General features: G+C 40.6%; 1 protein-coding gene across 2 annotated transcripts in view; it reads right to left on the bottom strand.

Moving 5' to 3' along the window:
- Window positions 1-13,474: 13,474 nt before the first annotated feature.
- The window catches only part of Slc39a12 (solute carrier family 39 (zinc transporter), member 12), a 106,662-nt gene continuing 103,788 nt past the window's right edge, over window positions 13,475-16,348 (bottom strand). The window contains exon 13 of one of the 2 annotated variants that reach the window (NM_001012305.2): window positions 13,475-14,031. In NM_001012305.2, the coding sequence (NP_001012305.1) occupies window positions 13,903-14,031 (129 nt within the window). In that variant the 3' untranslated portion in view covers window positions 13,475-13,902. The remainder of the gene's footprint in view (window positions 14,032-16,348) is intronic. The other variant, XM_006497481.2, reaches the window with a different exon arrangement.

Here is a 16,348-nt window from a genome sequence, read left to right as displayed (position 1 = left end):
GAGACACTGAAACTTATAGAGGAGAAAGTGGAGAAGAGCCTTGAAAATATGGGCACAGGGGAAAGAATCCTGATCAAAACACCAATGGCTTGTGCTGTAAGATCAAGAATCAACAGATGGGACCTCATAAAAATGCAAAGCTTCTGTAATGCAAAGGATACTCCCAATAAGACCAAAAGGCAACCACCAGATTGGGAAAAGATCTTTACCAATCCTAAATGTAATGGGGGACTAATAACCAATATATATAAAGAACTCAAGAAGTTGGACTCCAGAAAACCAAATAACCCTATTAAAAATGGGGTACAGAGCTAAACAAAGAATTCTCAACTGAGGAATTCAGTTGAGGAATGGCTGAAAAGCACCTGAAAAAAAATGTTCAACATCCTTAATCAAAAGGGAAATGCAAATCAAAAAAACCCTGTGAGTCCACCTCACATCAGTCAGAATGGCTAAGACCAAAAACTCAGGTGACAGCAGATGCTGGCAAGGATGTGGACAAAGAGGAACACTCCTCCATTGCTGGTTGGATTGCAAGCTTGTACAACCACTCTGGAAATCAGTCTGGTAGTTTCTCAGAAAATTGAACATAGTAGTACCCAGAAGATGTTCCAACTTGTAATAAGGACACATGCTCCACTATGTTCATAGCAGCCTTATTTATGATAGCCAGAAGCTGGAAAGAACCCAGATGTCCCTCAACAGAGGAATGTATACAGGAAATGTGGTACATTTACACAATGGTGTACTATGCAGCTATTAAAACCAATGTTTATGAAATTCTTAGAAAGATGGATGGATCTGGAGTGAGATAAACCAATCACAAAAGATCACACATGATATGCATTCACTAATAAGTGGATATTATCCCAGAAGCTCAGAATCCTTCTTAGGAGGAAAACAAAATACCCATGGAAGGATTTACAGAGACAAAGTTCAGAGCAGAGCCTAAAGGAACAACCATACAGAGATGCCCCACTTGGGGATCCACCCCATAAACAACCACCAAACCCAGACACTATGGCAGATGCCAAGAAGGGCCTGCCGACAGGAGCCTGATATAACTGTCTTCAGAGGGCCTTTGCCAGTGCCTGGCAAATACAGAAGTGGATGCTGACAATCATCCATTGGATGGAGCACAAGGTCCCCAATGAAGGAGCTAAAGAAAGTATCCAAAGAGCTGAAGGGATCTGAAGCCCCAAAGGATAGACATTAATATGAACTAACCAGTACCCACAGAGTTCCTTGGAACTAAACCACCAAACAAAGAAAACACGTAATGGGACATATGGCTCTAGGTATGTAAGTAGCTGAAGATGGCCTAGTTGGTCATGAATGGGAGGAAAGGCCCTGGGTCCTGTGAAGGTTCTATGCCCCAGTATAGTGGAAGGCCAGGACTGGGAATGGGAGTGGGTGGGTTGGGTTGGGGAGCAGGGGAACGGGGAAGGGATAGGGGTCTTTCAGAGGGGAAACTAGAAAAGGCAACAACATTTGAAATGTAAATAAAGAAAATGTCTAATAAAATAAGTAAAAAAAAAAAAGCTGAGAGCAATGAACAATAACATTCAGTTCCCTTTCTTTTTTAAAAGCAAAGTCAAGAATCTCCCCCATGGAATGGTGTTGCCCACATTGAGGTTAGGTCTTTCCATCTCAATTAAGCACATCTAGAAACTCCTTCACTGATAAACACAAAAGTCTATGTCCTATGTAATTCTATGCCATCACTTTGACAAAATTAACTAGCACAGCAGGCCCACTCCAGTCTGATGTGGTCCTAGGAACTATGTGAAAGCTGTGTAGTAGTCTGATCCAGTAGCCAGTGCCATTTCTTACCTGCTCTCCTCTACCTTAGGTCAATGCTTATTTGCCATGCTGTGTACTACTTTCTCTCCTTTGGGAATGTGGTGGTGCCCTTCTTGAACAGCTATAAAAAAAGTCCCAGGTCAAACCACTTTGAAAAGCCAAATGTAGCCAAGAGATACACTGGTATCAAAGTGGTTAAGCCAAAGCAAAGAGGAGCATGAGAAAGACTGTAAATTCACAAGAAAATATGGAGCAGCAAGCATTTCATGAGGAAAAATAAGAAAGTTCATATTTTCTCTTGAGTGAAATGTCAAACCATAAACTGAGATTTCTGGTGCCTTCCCAATGTGCTGGATAGTCTCTTGTCAACTTGACACAAGCTAAAGTCATCAGAGTGAAAGGAGCCTCAACTGAGAAATTGCTTCTATAAGATCGAGCTGTAGGCAAGCCTATACAGCTTTGTTTTAATTAGTGATTGATAGGGAAGGGCCTAGTATATTGTGGGATGTGCTACCTCTGGAATATGGTCTGAGTTATATAAGAAATCAAACTAATCATGCCACAAAGAGCAAGCCAGTAAGCTGCACCCCTCCATGGCATCTCCATCAGCTCCTGCCTCTAAGTTTCTACCCTGTTTGAGTTCATGTTCTGACTTCCTTTAATGATGTGCTACACTGTAGAAGTGTAAGCCAAATATGTCCTTTCCTCCTCAAACTGCTTTGGATCACGGTGTTTCATCACAGCAGTAATAACCTTAAGTAGGACACACAGTTTTACTTTCCCAAGTTCATCATCTGTGATTTGATCACCTTCGTTCTATGATTCACCTAACTACCATTGCTCTCCAAACTTGTATGCATGTCCTGTGTTTTTCAAGGCCTTTCTTACCACCTGGAAAATTCAGCTGTGGTTGACAAACCATCCACCCTCACAGAAACAGATCAACTCCCTCTTCTAGCACAAATCCAAGTGATCACAGGGTCTGGAAGGGTTGAGTGAACTGTGGATAGCCACACAAGTTTCTTGGACCAGGATCCATATAGAATGGACTCTGTGTATATGTTGTGCAGAGTACAGGGCTCAGAGGTCAGATCCTGGCCAAAAACTGGGCAGACATGAGAAAGTGGTTAAAAGCTGGATCTCTAAACCAAGAAAGTTAAACGAAGAGCAAAAGACAACAACAAAATAGCATCTCCATGAAGAAATCAGATGTTGCAAAACAGCAGGAAGCCAACGAACAGTTTCATGCTGGCATGAGTACCAACTGAACTGAATCTTGGGGCTGGAATCTCCTGCTTCTTCTGAGTCTAAATGCTGATCCCACTCCTCAGCAAACCTGGCATCACTGCAGTAGCTCCCCATACACTTGCTCCACTTCCCTGCAGATGATGAACTCCTGGATGACTAGTGCTCCTTCCACACAGTAGAAGGCACAGTGCCTTTCAAAAATAAAGTTCAATGGCTGTGTTGATTTGGTGGATGGAGCATGAGTTAGAGCTCTGGGTGCTTTTTGTCCTCTAGCTTATCAAACACTGTGGGAAATAGTTATGGATTGCAGCTAGAAGAGAGAAATAACTGATAATGTTCTGTAGCATAGTAGGAAAACCGTTGATGACAATACTTAATTGCATATTTCAATAGGTGCTATAGAGGCCTCTTAATGTTACCAACACAAAGTGATATGTTTGAAATATGGCTCTATCAGGTTAGTTGATATAATCATTACACCTGCATACTTATATGTCACTTTACTCGGTACCCTGAAATGTTGCACATCACCTAACAACTTTAACAATATTTATAAAAATTACTTGAATACAGAAGGGATATACATGGATTCTCTGACCGTACCACCACCATATAAGCCACCAGAATTCCTCTGTTTTCACAGTTTGAGTACGAAATGCCTCCCAGGAGGCTCAAATTTTAAAGACTTAGTTCCTGTCCTGTTGTTTTATTTGGGAAGGTTCTAGAAAGTCTAGGAGGTGTTACCTACATGGAGGGTGTCGGTGAATGGGTGGAGGCCCTTTGGGGTGACTTGTCTGTGACCCTTTCCTCTCTGCTTTTCTGTAGCTCTCCTCTGCCATGTATTCCCATTATGATGATTTGCTCAAGTGCATGGGGTTCAAGCAACTATGGAACAAACCATCCAAATCTATGAATCCTAAACAAATGTTCATCCTTTAAGCTGTTCTCTCCAATATTTTTGTTGTACAAATGCAAAAGCTAACAAACCTGCATATTTAGTCAACTAATAGGCTCTGTGATTAATTTACTTATTCACCATCCACCATTCCCATCTGGAACTCAAGCCCAGAAATGCAAAGTGATTTTACCAACACCAATGAAGGTTTAGCAGAACTGGAACCAGGATATGCTAGGCTTCATGGTCTGCCTCTAGAAGTCTTAGCTGTTTCCCAGAGATGCTGCTCACAGGTACACCAGCCTGTCCACCTGTAAACTAGAACAATCACTTACCGTGGAACTTCTTCATGGGTCTCTGATTGAGAAAAGAACACTGTAACCAGGAGATATAGAGCCACTAACACGGTCTTCGGAATCCTAAGTGTCCCCCTTTAACAAAGACACATTTTCCTTCACCCAATGAAATTTCTAAAACTAATTCATTTTCTATAACAAAGATGAGGGGTAGGGAGATGGCTCAGTTGTAAAATCCTTGCTATGCAAACATGAGGACCTCAGTTTAGATCCTCACTACCCATTTTTTTTAAAGCCAGGTATAATAGCATTTATCTGCAACTTCAGTGCTATGAGGCAGAGACAGGCAGATCTGTGAGACTTACTAAGTAGCTAGTCTAGGCAAACCAATGTTCTCCAGGTTCACTTTGAACCACATTTCAAAATATAATGCAGGGAAGAGTTTGAGGTAGATGCTTGATATAAACCACTGGCATTCATGCATGTGTATATAGGTACATGAGCACCATTTATACAAATGTTCATATATACACATGAATACATGCACACACAAACAAATAAAGGCTTGAGAGATGTCTCAGTTAGTAAAAGTACAAAGATAAGTTTTATCCTCAGCATCCACAAAAATCAAACAAAGCAAAGCAAAACAAAATAAAACAACAACAACAAAACCCCAATAAACAAAAGCCTCATAGGCATGGTAGTGTGTGTGTAATTACAATGCTTGGGAGACAGAAACCAGACTCTGAGTCTTATTGGCTACCAGTCTCTTTGTTGAGTTTCAGACCAGAGAGAAACCCTCTCTCCTAAAAGGTAGACAGGACCTGGGGAGTGATACCTGAGGTTGTCTTCTTGTTTCCATACTTTTGGGCAAACTTGCACCCATGTATACATATGAATATGTGCTTGTACGTATACACACACACACACACACACACACACACACACACACACACACACCACCACCACCACCACCACCACCACCACCACCACCACCACCAATTTGTAAAACCTCATTCTCTCAGATTAGAAGCATCCATTATGTAATGACTCACCAACAGAACAAATGAGTGCCAAGGCCTTGATCCTCTGCATCCTCATGTTCTTGGTCCTAAATAATAATACCAAAAAGGAGCTGCTGAAAGTTGAGCCACATGGGGCAAGAACAGCATCCCAGTTCTGCAAGCAGCTGAACAGTGAATATTAGTTCAGGAAGAACAGGGCAAGAAAGGATGCTTTCTCTTAGTTCTTTAGAACCTTTTAAATCCCCAGCTTGTGTGGAAAAGGAGTAGGAGGTGGTATTGAGTTATCCTAACAAAGCTCTGGTACCCAAATCCCCAAGTCATGCCCAAGACAGGAGATATGTGGGGACCCTGGTAGGTTGATTTCCTGGGAGGTTTCCCCATACAATCCAGGCAACTTGGAGCCTGCATATCTGTCACCATAAAACACTAACAGGAGGACAGCTCTACTGCAGTGTTGACCTTATCTGAAAGGCTTTATGTGACCAGAGGAGACTTGGCAACCTACACAGACTGCAGGGAGGAAGGGGCTGTAGTGCCGATGTCTGCTGCCCCAGCTCTTTTCAACTAGGTGAGCCAAATGAAGGCATAGCAAACAGGGTGTCAATGTGATGACTGAGGGAACGCAAACCAGAGACAGCCTCGCCAAGTTAAGTACATTCAAAGGAGAAATATTTATGTTTTACATTTTAAATAGTCCCTGAGGGACATGCAATGTGTTTCTCATCTCACTTGTGTTTAAGAATGTACCATGCTTGAAAAGTGAAGCAGGCCCCCAAGCTGTGTATTCAAGTGATAGCGAACTTCTTATCAGATGGATCAAAATAACAGACTCTGAACACAAACACACTTTCTATGCAAATGGAGGTTTTTTTCTGGAAAAGGGAAAAGGACAGTCCTAATGACGTGAGCACATACTGTCACAAGACCTGGCCCTCTGGACACAAGGGACTAAAAGATGCCATGTGCACTGAGTTTTTCCTGGGTACTTATGAAACAGAAATGCACACTCTCTGGAATGTGGTTCCTCCTAGAGGAAGATACTTCCTTGAGACAGGTACAGATCTTTGAAATGTGAGAATCAGAAACATTTCAGAAACTCCCAGAAGATGTCTATCTCGGGGTGACCCTCAATGGAAATAGAGATGGCATCATTCTAAACTAGTCAGGGAGACAGGATGGTCATTTTTCAAGGTTCCTAAATGATCAGAAAGAGGATCATGTAGTTGTTCATCTCAGTAGAAACCCAGGCAGATGAACAGACAGAACTGGGTGGTAGAGTGTTAAACAGCGCTGTTCAGGGGAATGAGGAAAGAAGTTATCAGGTAGGGCCCTTCAGCAGCTAAGTCACAGGCCCAATTTCCATCAAGGGCGACAACATATGGAAAAATATCAGACTAGCTTCTGAGAATGAAGGAATGAGTCTACTATGTTCTACCCCTGTGACTCAGACTAACTTAACCCCCGTGACTGCTTCCTCCTGCTGAAGAATGGGGTAAACTGGACTCCTCTCTGCCCATTTTAATAAACACACACAGCTAGTACTATGTGGCAGAAACTGTTCTAGGTAATAACTATTTAGGCATTGATTCTTACAATGACAGTTCCAATGGTTAGAATGTATCATGTGCTCATATGGCATGTGCTTTTGGCCATGTTAGCTTCTATTAACTTATAGACATGACATGCTTTCCAAAAGTTCATGAGTTGAAGTCCTGGTTCCCAGTACAGAAGTCAGAGACAGTACACTGGCAACTGACAGGATCATGAGGGTTCTAACATAATCAATGGACTAACATACTGATAGATTCTTAATTCAATGGTATTATTTTGTTGGTGATAGAAAATAAAATCTAGTTGAAGAGAGTTGGTCATTGGGGGCTTGCCTTGAGGGGAGCACCTATCTCCTAGCATCTTTCCTAGTTCTTTCTATTTCCTAGCTGCCCCCCCCCCCGACACACACACAGTGAGGAGTTCTCTATTGCCACAGATTTCTACTACACTCTACCTTATCATGCCCATGTGATTGCACCAGCCATGGATTGGAACCTCTGAATCTGTGGGTCAAAATACATATTTCTTCCTTGAAGTTGTTTTTCAAAGTGTTTTGTTACAGCCATGCAAAAGTGACTGACATATGCCCCTTGCATATATGAATACTTCAAATTAGAGAGTTTTATATCCAAGATGAGCAGTGATGCATGAAGAACTTAAAAAATTTGCCTAAATCAACACAGGCAATGTCAGAAGTATACTTCAAAACTCAAATTATCTCACTATTTCAGTCTATGACAGTTGGGCTTGATAAATGAGGTACAGTACTAGTGAGTGGCTGCAGATTCTTCTTGACTTAATAGGATTATGTACTGATAAACTCTTAAGTTGAAAGTAGTGTAATTTAGCAGTAGATCTAAGACATCTCATCTATCAAATATCATAAATCATGCAGCTCTTTCTTAATCAATTGTTATTACCCTTTAGGAGGAATGCTTACATCAGCCTTACATATGGGGCAAACCCATATGGCACAATCCCTATTTTATGTTACAGTGTTGAGCAACTTTATTGAAAGCCCATATTAATAAAGTGCTGGCAACTGGAGGGTATCGGATGTTCGGTGTATTCACAGTATAAAACATGACACATGGTAGTGCAAAGAAGGCATGATGGAGGTGCTGATGCGAGATAGACCTATTATATTTGGTGAGACCTACCATGGTCAGAGAACTTCCCCAGGAGGCTGTGCCTAAAGCCTGACAGACAAAAAGACCACTCAGTAAATACATGGAAGTGAGAAGCAGCAGGTGTGCACAGGGATCACACAAGCACACAATTGTGTGGGAGCACAAAACACAAAGAAGATGATGGGGCACACAACAAGGGAATTTGGAAGACTAGTCTCAGATAGTCTTGATTTTCTGTTAATCAACAAGGGTATGTCTGGAAGGCAAGAAGGAGAAACAAAATGTTTTGATTAAAATTAAGTGACCTGGGTTGTTTAATATATCATCTTAATTTTGCATTTGCTAGCAAGATGAACAAGTTGTATGGGAGATGGCATGTTTACATGAAAATATTAAATCTAAGGTGAAGACAAGCAAGGGTTAGCTTTGGAATCTCTGCTGAGTGCCAGGACAGCAGTATGAATATTTGAGAAGAGCACACTCAAATATAGTTAGCAAACCAAAGGAGCTCCAAAAATGTGTAGGAAAATGCTTCCTTTTTCTGAACTGTATGTAGAACAAAGTTTGGGTCTTTGTAGGGCAAATACACTTTCATTCTCTAGTTTGCCTTTGCAGGAGTATCTGTTTCCAGATTTTGGTGTCTTAGAAGTTACCCAGCTCTCCTCCCTTTCTCTCTCTCTCTCTCTCTCTCTCTCTCTCTCTCTCTCTCTCTCTCTCTCTCTCTCTCTCTCTCTCTCTCCATCTCTCTCTCCCTCTCTCCTTCCCTCCCTCCCTCTCTCTCCCTCCCCCTCTCTCTCCCCCTCACTCTCTCTCTCCCTCTCTCTCCTCCTCCTTCTTCTCCTCCTCCTCCTCCTTCTTCTTCTCCTTTTACACACTGATTTCTTACTGTTTTGCTACTATGTGAAGCAGGCTGGACTTGAACTCATGGTGATCTTCCTATTTGTCTTTTCTTAGTGTTAGTAGCATTCCAGGAACTTGCAATATGTACACCCAGCTATTTATTTTTCACAGTGTCCTGCTTACCTCACTCTTTTCCACTTTAAAAATGCTCCATTTTTCCATCATAAGCTTTATCATATTAATTACACCAATTTACACTCCTAGTCTAATAACTCCAACATCTCTGTCCATCCTGAACCTATCTGTGGCTCTTGCACTGTCTTTTTACCTATGTTCTCTTGTCTTTTTGACTGCCTTGTAACTTTGCAATGAGAGCCAACATTATATTTTTGATAAAAAGAAGTGATTCATATAGGCCTTTAACAGAGTTTTATGGTTATCTGGCCAGGAGTCAGATTTTGTGTATTCTAAACAGATCATTTCTTCTATGGTTCTTGCCTCCCATATTCTGTCTTTCACTGGAGAGTCCTCTGGACTGTAAGATTTTTCAGTTTCATTCCCCTCTGATTCTATAGGTACTGCACTCTGCTGTACTGTGCACGGGAGAAGATTTAATCCCATGATTAAATCTTAATCTTTTAACCTAGGGTCCTAGACCTTGACCGCTATAACTACATCCCTGTTTCATTTATTTTTGCCTTCTAGTATGTGTATTACAACACACATATGTAATACACACATGTGTATTACATACACACACACATGCCACTTTACAATTAGGAAGAGGTTTGTCATGATAAAGAGAGAAAAGCAACAGGGATTTACAAATTTGCAATGTGGCTAAGCAGAATGTGGGAAAGATCTTGTAGGACATATATTTTTTTCTTGGGGACATGAATACTGGGATGGATGTATTGAATTTTAGATATGTAGTGGTGTATGGGAAGGGGCCAGTTAAGCCCACTCCTGGCTTAGAGTAAAGCCATCTCTTAGTCTCTCAAAACTTCTCCTACATTTCATTTGCATTTTAAATGGTACACCATAACCTAAAGCTTATTTCTCAACACTAAAGGACGTTTGCTTGGAGTATATGTTCAGCCTCTACAGACCAGGGTACCCTTCTTAGGAGTACAAGCTGTTTGTACTCTCAGCTGGAGGACACTTCTCTATTTAAATAGACCAGGGCTCCATCAAGCCAATGCCCTGCTTCCCTGTTTTTTTGAGGGGCTGGTTTCAGAGAACAGAGAGGTTCAGTGGGACTACCGTTTTGTTTTCCTTGAGTCAAAATCAAGTGTTGGCAACAGCCTTGACCTCAGACAGATCCTTCTCAGCCAGCTTCCATTATCATTCTCAGAAGGATAACTGCAGAGGAGTATAATAGGTTTTCACATATTGTGAGAGAGAAGAAGTAAATGCAGAGGACTCATGCTGAGTGTAAGTATTATGACCAGAGTGATAGAGCTTATATGGGAGAGTGTGCAGAGTAGGGAGGGCATGCCAAAGGGGCTCCATCTCTTATTCTCTAGATGTGAGTAAAGGTGAAGCCCACTGGCACATGTGTGACACACACACATGCACACGCACATTTGCAGTATGTTATTGGCTCTCTGGAGAAGCTGGTTTGGAGGATTTAAAGAGAATTATAGAAGGATATGGCTTTTAATATGTTTTTGTCAGCCCTGAGGATTGAACTTACAGCCTTCTACATGCTAAGCAAGCAAGCTTTCTACTGTAATGCCTCAAGCCCAGGGGCACAATATATTTTTAAAAGGTTCAATCCCCACTCCACACCAATAAAAAGCCTTTCCTTGATGAAGAATACAGAACTAAGAAAGATTTGAATCTACCAGAAAAAGGAAATATCAACGAGAGGTATTAAATATTTTGAATCATTATTAATATTTTGCAGGCTCTGCGCTAAGTGTTTCACAAGCAGTATTTTATACTGACATCACCACAATCTTATTTTAATGGACAAAAAGGAATTGTCATTCCAAGAAGTATGGCTAGGGTTTGAACCTAGATCTCACTTTGGCACCTGAATTCTTAATGACTCAACTGATGAGCACAGACTAACCTTAGTGATTACCACTTGTGACCAGGTCCTTTATCTCCACTCCAAAGAGGAAAGAACATTGTCAATGGGCTATGTCTTGAGAAATGAGTCTCAAAAAGAGATTCAAAGTCTTACCTGCAATGCTAGGTTCTGGGAAAGGGCAGAGCAGTTAGGAGTGGCTACAGTTCATAGACATATTTACCTAAGAGTCTGGGTCAACTCAGCCTTCAGTTGTGAAGCCATTTCCCCAGACTTTACAAAGCCACACCATGAGCCAATTCCTCTGTCTCTAAAAAAAGACCTGTCAGTAGATGATAGATGCTTAAATAAGACAGATACATGTTCCACTCTTTGATTTTACCCCAGCAACATTTCTGGTTCAGTGGAAGAATAAGAATAGGAATACGAGGAGGAGGAAGAAGAGGAGGGGGGAAGAGAAGGGGGAGGAGGGGTAGTGAGGATGGTGGTAGAGAACAAGGGGGAGGAGGAAGAGGAGGAGGCAGACAAATCACTAATCAGAAGTACAATAGAGACCCCAACTGAGTCTTAGGAAACACACCTGCTCCAAAAATTGAAAAACCTGATTTAAAAAAAAAAAACAGTTTACCCTAAAAGAAAAACACTGTCAGTCTACCCAAATTTAAGTTCAGGTCATTTTCAGAGGGCAAGGAACTGTCATCATATTTTTACTATTATTACTGAATCTTGAGGAATAAAAACAGTTTTGAAAAAAGTATGTGTCTGTAAGCATGTGTGTGAATGTTGATACATGCTTGCTTGCTACAGTATACATATGGAGATCAGAGTACGAAGTTTGGAAATTAGTTCTCCCCTTCCACTTTGCTTTGGGGCCAGGTCTCACTTGTTCATTTAGGTCTCATTCTAGGCGAGGTGGCCCATGAAAGCTAAGTCAGCCTCCCATCTTGCTGCATGGGGACTGGAATTACAGATGCATGCTAACGTATTTCACTTTCTGTATGTGATTTGGGATCCAACTCAAGTTAACAGGTTGATGTGGCTCGTGCTTTTACACTGAATCATCTCCCTGGCCCCGTTTAGCAATTCTAAGACTACTTATGGTATGCTGCCTGGAACACAATTTTCATTATCAGCAAATCAACGATAAGGTAAAGAGGAGGAAAGGGGAACCCAAAAAGGTTCCTCAGAAGCTACTATGCCCTACTACCCTTAGGATGCTATCTGAGTGACTCAGTCTCTGCTTTCAATCAGGGAACACTAGTGATAAGCTTTTGAAGGGCTTGGAATGTTTCCTTCTGATAGCTGGCAGTGTTCAACCCCGCTGCACCCTATTCACAACCCTACCAGCATCAAGATCACTCAAAGCTGAAGGTCATAGAGTCAGTAGCTCACATCTCAAATTTTAATTTAGTTTGTTTAACCTTGAACCAGAAACACAGTCATCCATCACAGCTGTTCCAATTAAGCTAGCATAAATGAAGGCTAAATAACAAAATCAGAACATGGGCATTAAAACACGTCCACAGATCATATCTGGTACTTTGTGTTTGTAACCTCTACCCCAGGATGTCCTGTGCAAAGGAGTGCTTGTTCAATTTGCTTTACTCGCCTAAAACAGAAAGCTGAGGCTCTATTTGTCAGGTCTAGCTCGCTCTTTGAAAATCATCCAAGCACAGAAGTTTTAAGCAACTTAGTCAAAAACACACAGCTCTTGACCTGTTCTGTCTCAGAGCCAGGTCTGTCTGACTTTTTTCACCAATGGTGTACAGAGTCTGGCCACAGCTAGCATCTTTAACAATACCTGGGAGTTCTAAGTCAAGGTCTCAGTACTCTCTCAGACACACAGAGTCAGAAGTTCTGAGAATGGAGTCAGCCACTTGTATTCTCACTTATATAGTTAAGTTGTTCCTGAGGTACACTGAATTCTTGTACACAATAGCCCAAAGTCTGAGCATTCACCTAAGACAGCTGGACAAGTCCACTTTATTTTGAAATCAAAGCAAGGTGTTTTTTAAGTGACTATGTTTGGGTTGGGGCATGACAAAGAACTTCTACCAGTTGGTGAGTAAGAGGTAGGAGATACATAACTGTGTGCCATGAGTCACAGTAAAAACAAAATAACCTTTTCCCTTGTCAAGATCCACCATTAAAAACTAAGAGAAATAGAAGGCACCCATATTCTAAGGGACAAAATGACTAAAGAGTAGGTCATTTTCTATCTTAATAATTTTCTGTGTTATCAGTAATGTTCCTTGTTCATGAATTCACCTACTGCTATCCTCTTTAAAGTGACCTCAGAAACAATGCAAACATATGATTCATCAGTGAAATTACACACACACACACACACACACACACACACACACACACACACACACCTGTTCACCTGTTCTATAATCTGTGAAAGCTGAGTCGTTGGTTTTCTGCCCGACTCTTTGTTGCCTTATTGATTTGGGAACTTTGCCTTTTGTTTACAGTTCTTGTTGCCTACCACAGATATGTGCTGAGTTTGACAGGAGGACAGGTGGGATATTCTGCTGTATCTTTTAGACCTCCCCAAGTGGATTATTTACATAAACTGCTGAACCAAGGCTTGGTTCTTCCAGCTGATCATGTTGTACTAGCTTGTAAGAGAGGATTTGTTCAGAAAGGTAATTGAAACTAGCCTTTATTACATTTCTACAATTATATTTGCTTATGCTTTACTAATCACATAGAAAACAATATATTATTAACAATTTAAAAAACAACGACAAAAATGTCTGCTTCAAATATAAGGAATAAACATTCTTTTGTAGGGAAATAATATTTTTGCAGCTGACTAGAATTAAGAATTTTCTAACACTAAACATTATTGTGGCCAATCACAGTGTCAGAAACAAAAATAAAGATTTTAATCCAAGCCAGACTCACATATATATATTTCTAAAAATTTATAATACAGAATTAATAAGTTAAGATAAATGACAAATTCTTTGCCTCGAATATAAATACCAAATTAGTGATTGGCATAGAGAACATGGAAGATACGAGATATGAGCAGATAATTACATTTTGGAAGCCATTAGAGATTCTTAACTTATATTTTAATATTCTGTTCATATACAGCTAAGAGCAAAAGAGAAAACCAGCCAAGGACCAATCCGACATTCTGCAGGAGAAACGTCATCCAGGGTCGTTGTGTCTGAACATGAGTCATTTCAGGAAGCTAAAAAAAGAACAAGAAACCAGAATAAGATCCAGATATATTCAACTGCCGAGAAAAGCTTTGTGGGAAAGCACAAGCAATTCTGTTATTCAGAACTTAATACCCTTCAATGTTCCCCAAATAGTTACCCAATGTTTAGTTCCTATTCTTGACATGAGTTTGAAATGTAAGCTAACTGGAGCCACTTGCTGGTAGTGGGAAGGACACTCTCATTGGCGTATGTCTGAAAGCAACACAGCTTTCAACAGAAGCCAGCTCTCCCTTTATTTCCAGAATATGCTTAAATGTGAAATAGACAAGACTTAAAAAGTACAGTTTCCAATTGTTCCATTAGGCTTATGAAATGGCTAAATATATGAGCTTTTGCAAAGCACTAATGTTTATTTGCTGTCTAAGAGAAAACCAAGGTCCCCATGAAATTTAGAACAATGAAGAAATCATTTCCTAGGACTATATTTTATTCTCAAACAAACAAGTGGACATAACTTCATGTCTACCAAATGTCATAGCACCATTTGGAAAGAAAGGTGCATCTGGGCTTCTATGAGAAGAACCCAAAGTTGTTGGACTATGTATTAGTTCAAATTCCTCACCCTCACAAGACCATAGAGAATGTCATGGCATGACTGTTTCCTTTGGAGTGTGTAAAGACTCAAGTCAGTTTGGCCTGGAGATCTAACTTAATGTTGGTATCATTGAGAGCCTATTGTGTGGTCAGCTGTGTCCTTGGTTATACTAGATGTCATGGGCATATGCTCCCTTGTGATGACAATCAGACATAGATAATGACTTTGTCTAGTGTCTTGGTAATATGTTTACATCTAGGTTATATTAAAGTTTATGTGTGTAATAGGCAGTATTTATTCTTCGGAGCTTAGGTTTGGTGCTATCTTTAAAGAATTAACAATATGAACTGAACTTACCCAACATATTTGAATGTCAACAATTTTAAGCAATTTTTGATGGTTAATTTTAATGATAGGCAACAAAATTATATTGCAATCCTATCTCCCATGGTCATTTAATGGATCATATTTTGAATAAACTTATTTCCAAGTACTGAGCTAAGATTTCCTCTCTTCCTTATAGTTTGCAACTATATGAAAAGTTAGAGGCCAACATAGGATACATAAGACTGTCTCAAAAACTAAAAGTCACCAAAAACTTAAACAACTGTACTGTTCTTATCAAACTATGCCTACAGACTTGCTGCTTTACTTAGTGTCTAACAAATGAGAGAGGAACACACCTGTTTGTAAGAGCCACAGAACCTCCACCAGTGAGAAAATCATTGATGCTCAATTCTGTGCAGATGGCACCATGCTTGAGAAAACACCACAACTATTTTATGCAGCACAAATAGTGACAGCATTCACATTAAATATACTTTTAGAACACTTAAGCTACAAAGTCTGATGTACATTCTATTTGATTTTTTTTTTCCATTTTTTATTAGGTATTTAACTCATTTACATTTCCAATGCTATACCAAAAGTCCCCCATATCCACCCACCCCCACTCCCCTGCCCACCCACTCCCCCTTTTTGGCCCTGGTGTCCCCCTGTACTGGGGCATATAAAGTTTGCAAGTCCAATGGGCCTCTCTTTCCAGTGATGGCCGACTAGGCCATCTTTTGATATATATGCAGCTAGAGTCAAGAGCTCCGGGGTACTGGTTAGTTCATAATGTTGTTCCACCTATAGGGTTGCAGATCCCTTTAGCTCTTTGGCTACTTTCTCTAGCTCCTCCATTGGGAGCCCTATGATCCATCCATTAGCTGACTGTGAGCATCCACTTCTGTGTTTGCTAGGCCCCGGCATAGTCTCACAAGAGACAGCTACATCTGGGTCCTTTCAATAAAATCTTGCTAGTGTATGCAATGGTGTCAGCGTTTGGATGCTGATTATGGGGTGGATCCCTGGATATGGCAGTCTCTACATGGTCCATCCTTTCATCTCAGCTCCTAACTTTGGCTCTGTAACTCCATTCCATGGGTGTTTTGTTCCCAAATATAAGGAGGGGCATAGTGTCCACACTTCAGTCTTCATTCTTCTTGAGTTTCATGTGTTTAACAAATTATATCTTATATCTTGGGTATCCTAGGTTTGGGGCTAATATCCACTTATCAGTGAATACATATTGTGTGAGTTTCCTTGTGAATGTGTTACCTCACTCAGGATGATGCCCTCCAGGTCCATCCATTTGGCTAGGAACTTCATAAATTCATTCTTTTTAATAGCTGAGTAGTACTCCATTGTGTAGATGTACCACATTTTCTGTATCCATTCCTCTGTTGAAGGGCATCTAGGTTCTTTCC

This window comes from Mus musculus, chromosome 2 (assembly GCF_000001635.26).
Source record: "Mus musculus strain C57BL/6J chromosome 2, GRCm38.p6 C57BL/6J".
Classification (NCBI taxonomy): Eukaryota; Metazoa; Chordata; class Mammalia; order Rodentia; family Muridae; genus Mus; species Mus musculus.
This window is presented reverse-complemented; position numbering and strand designations above follow the sequence as displayed.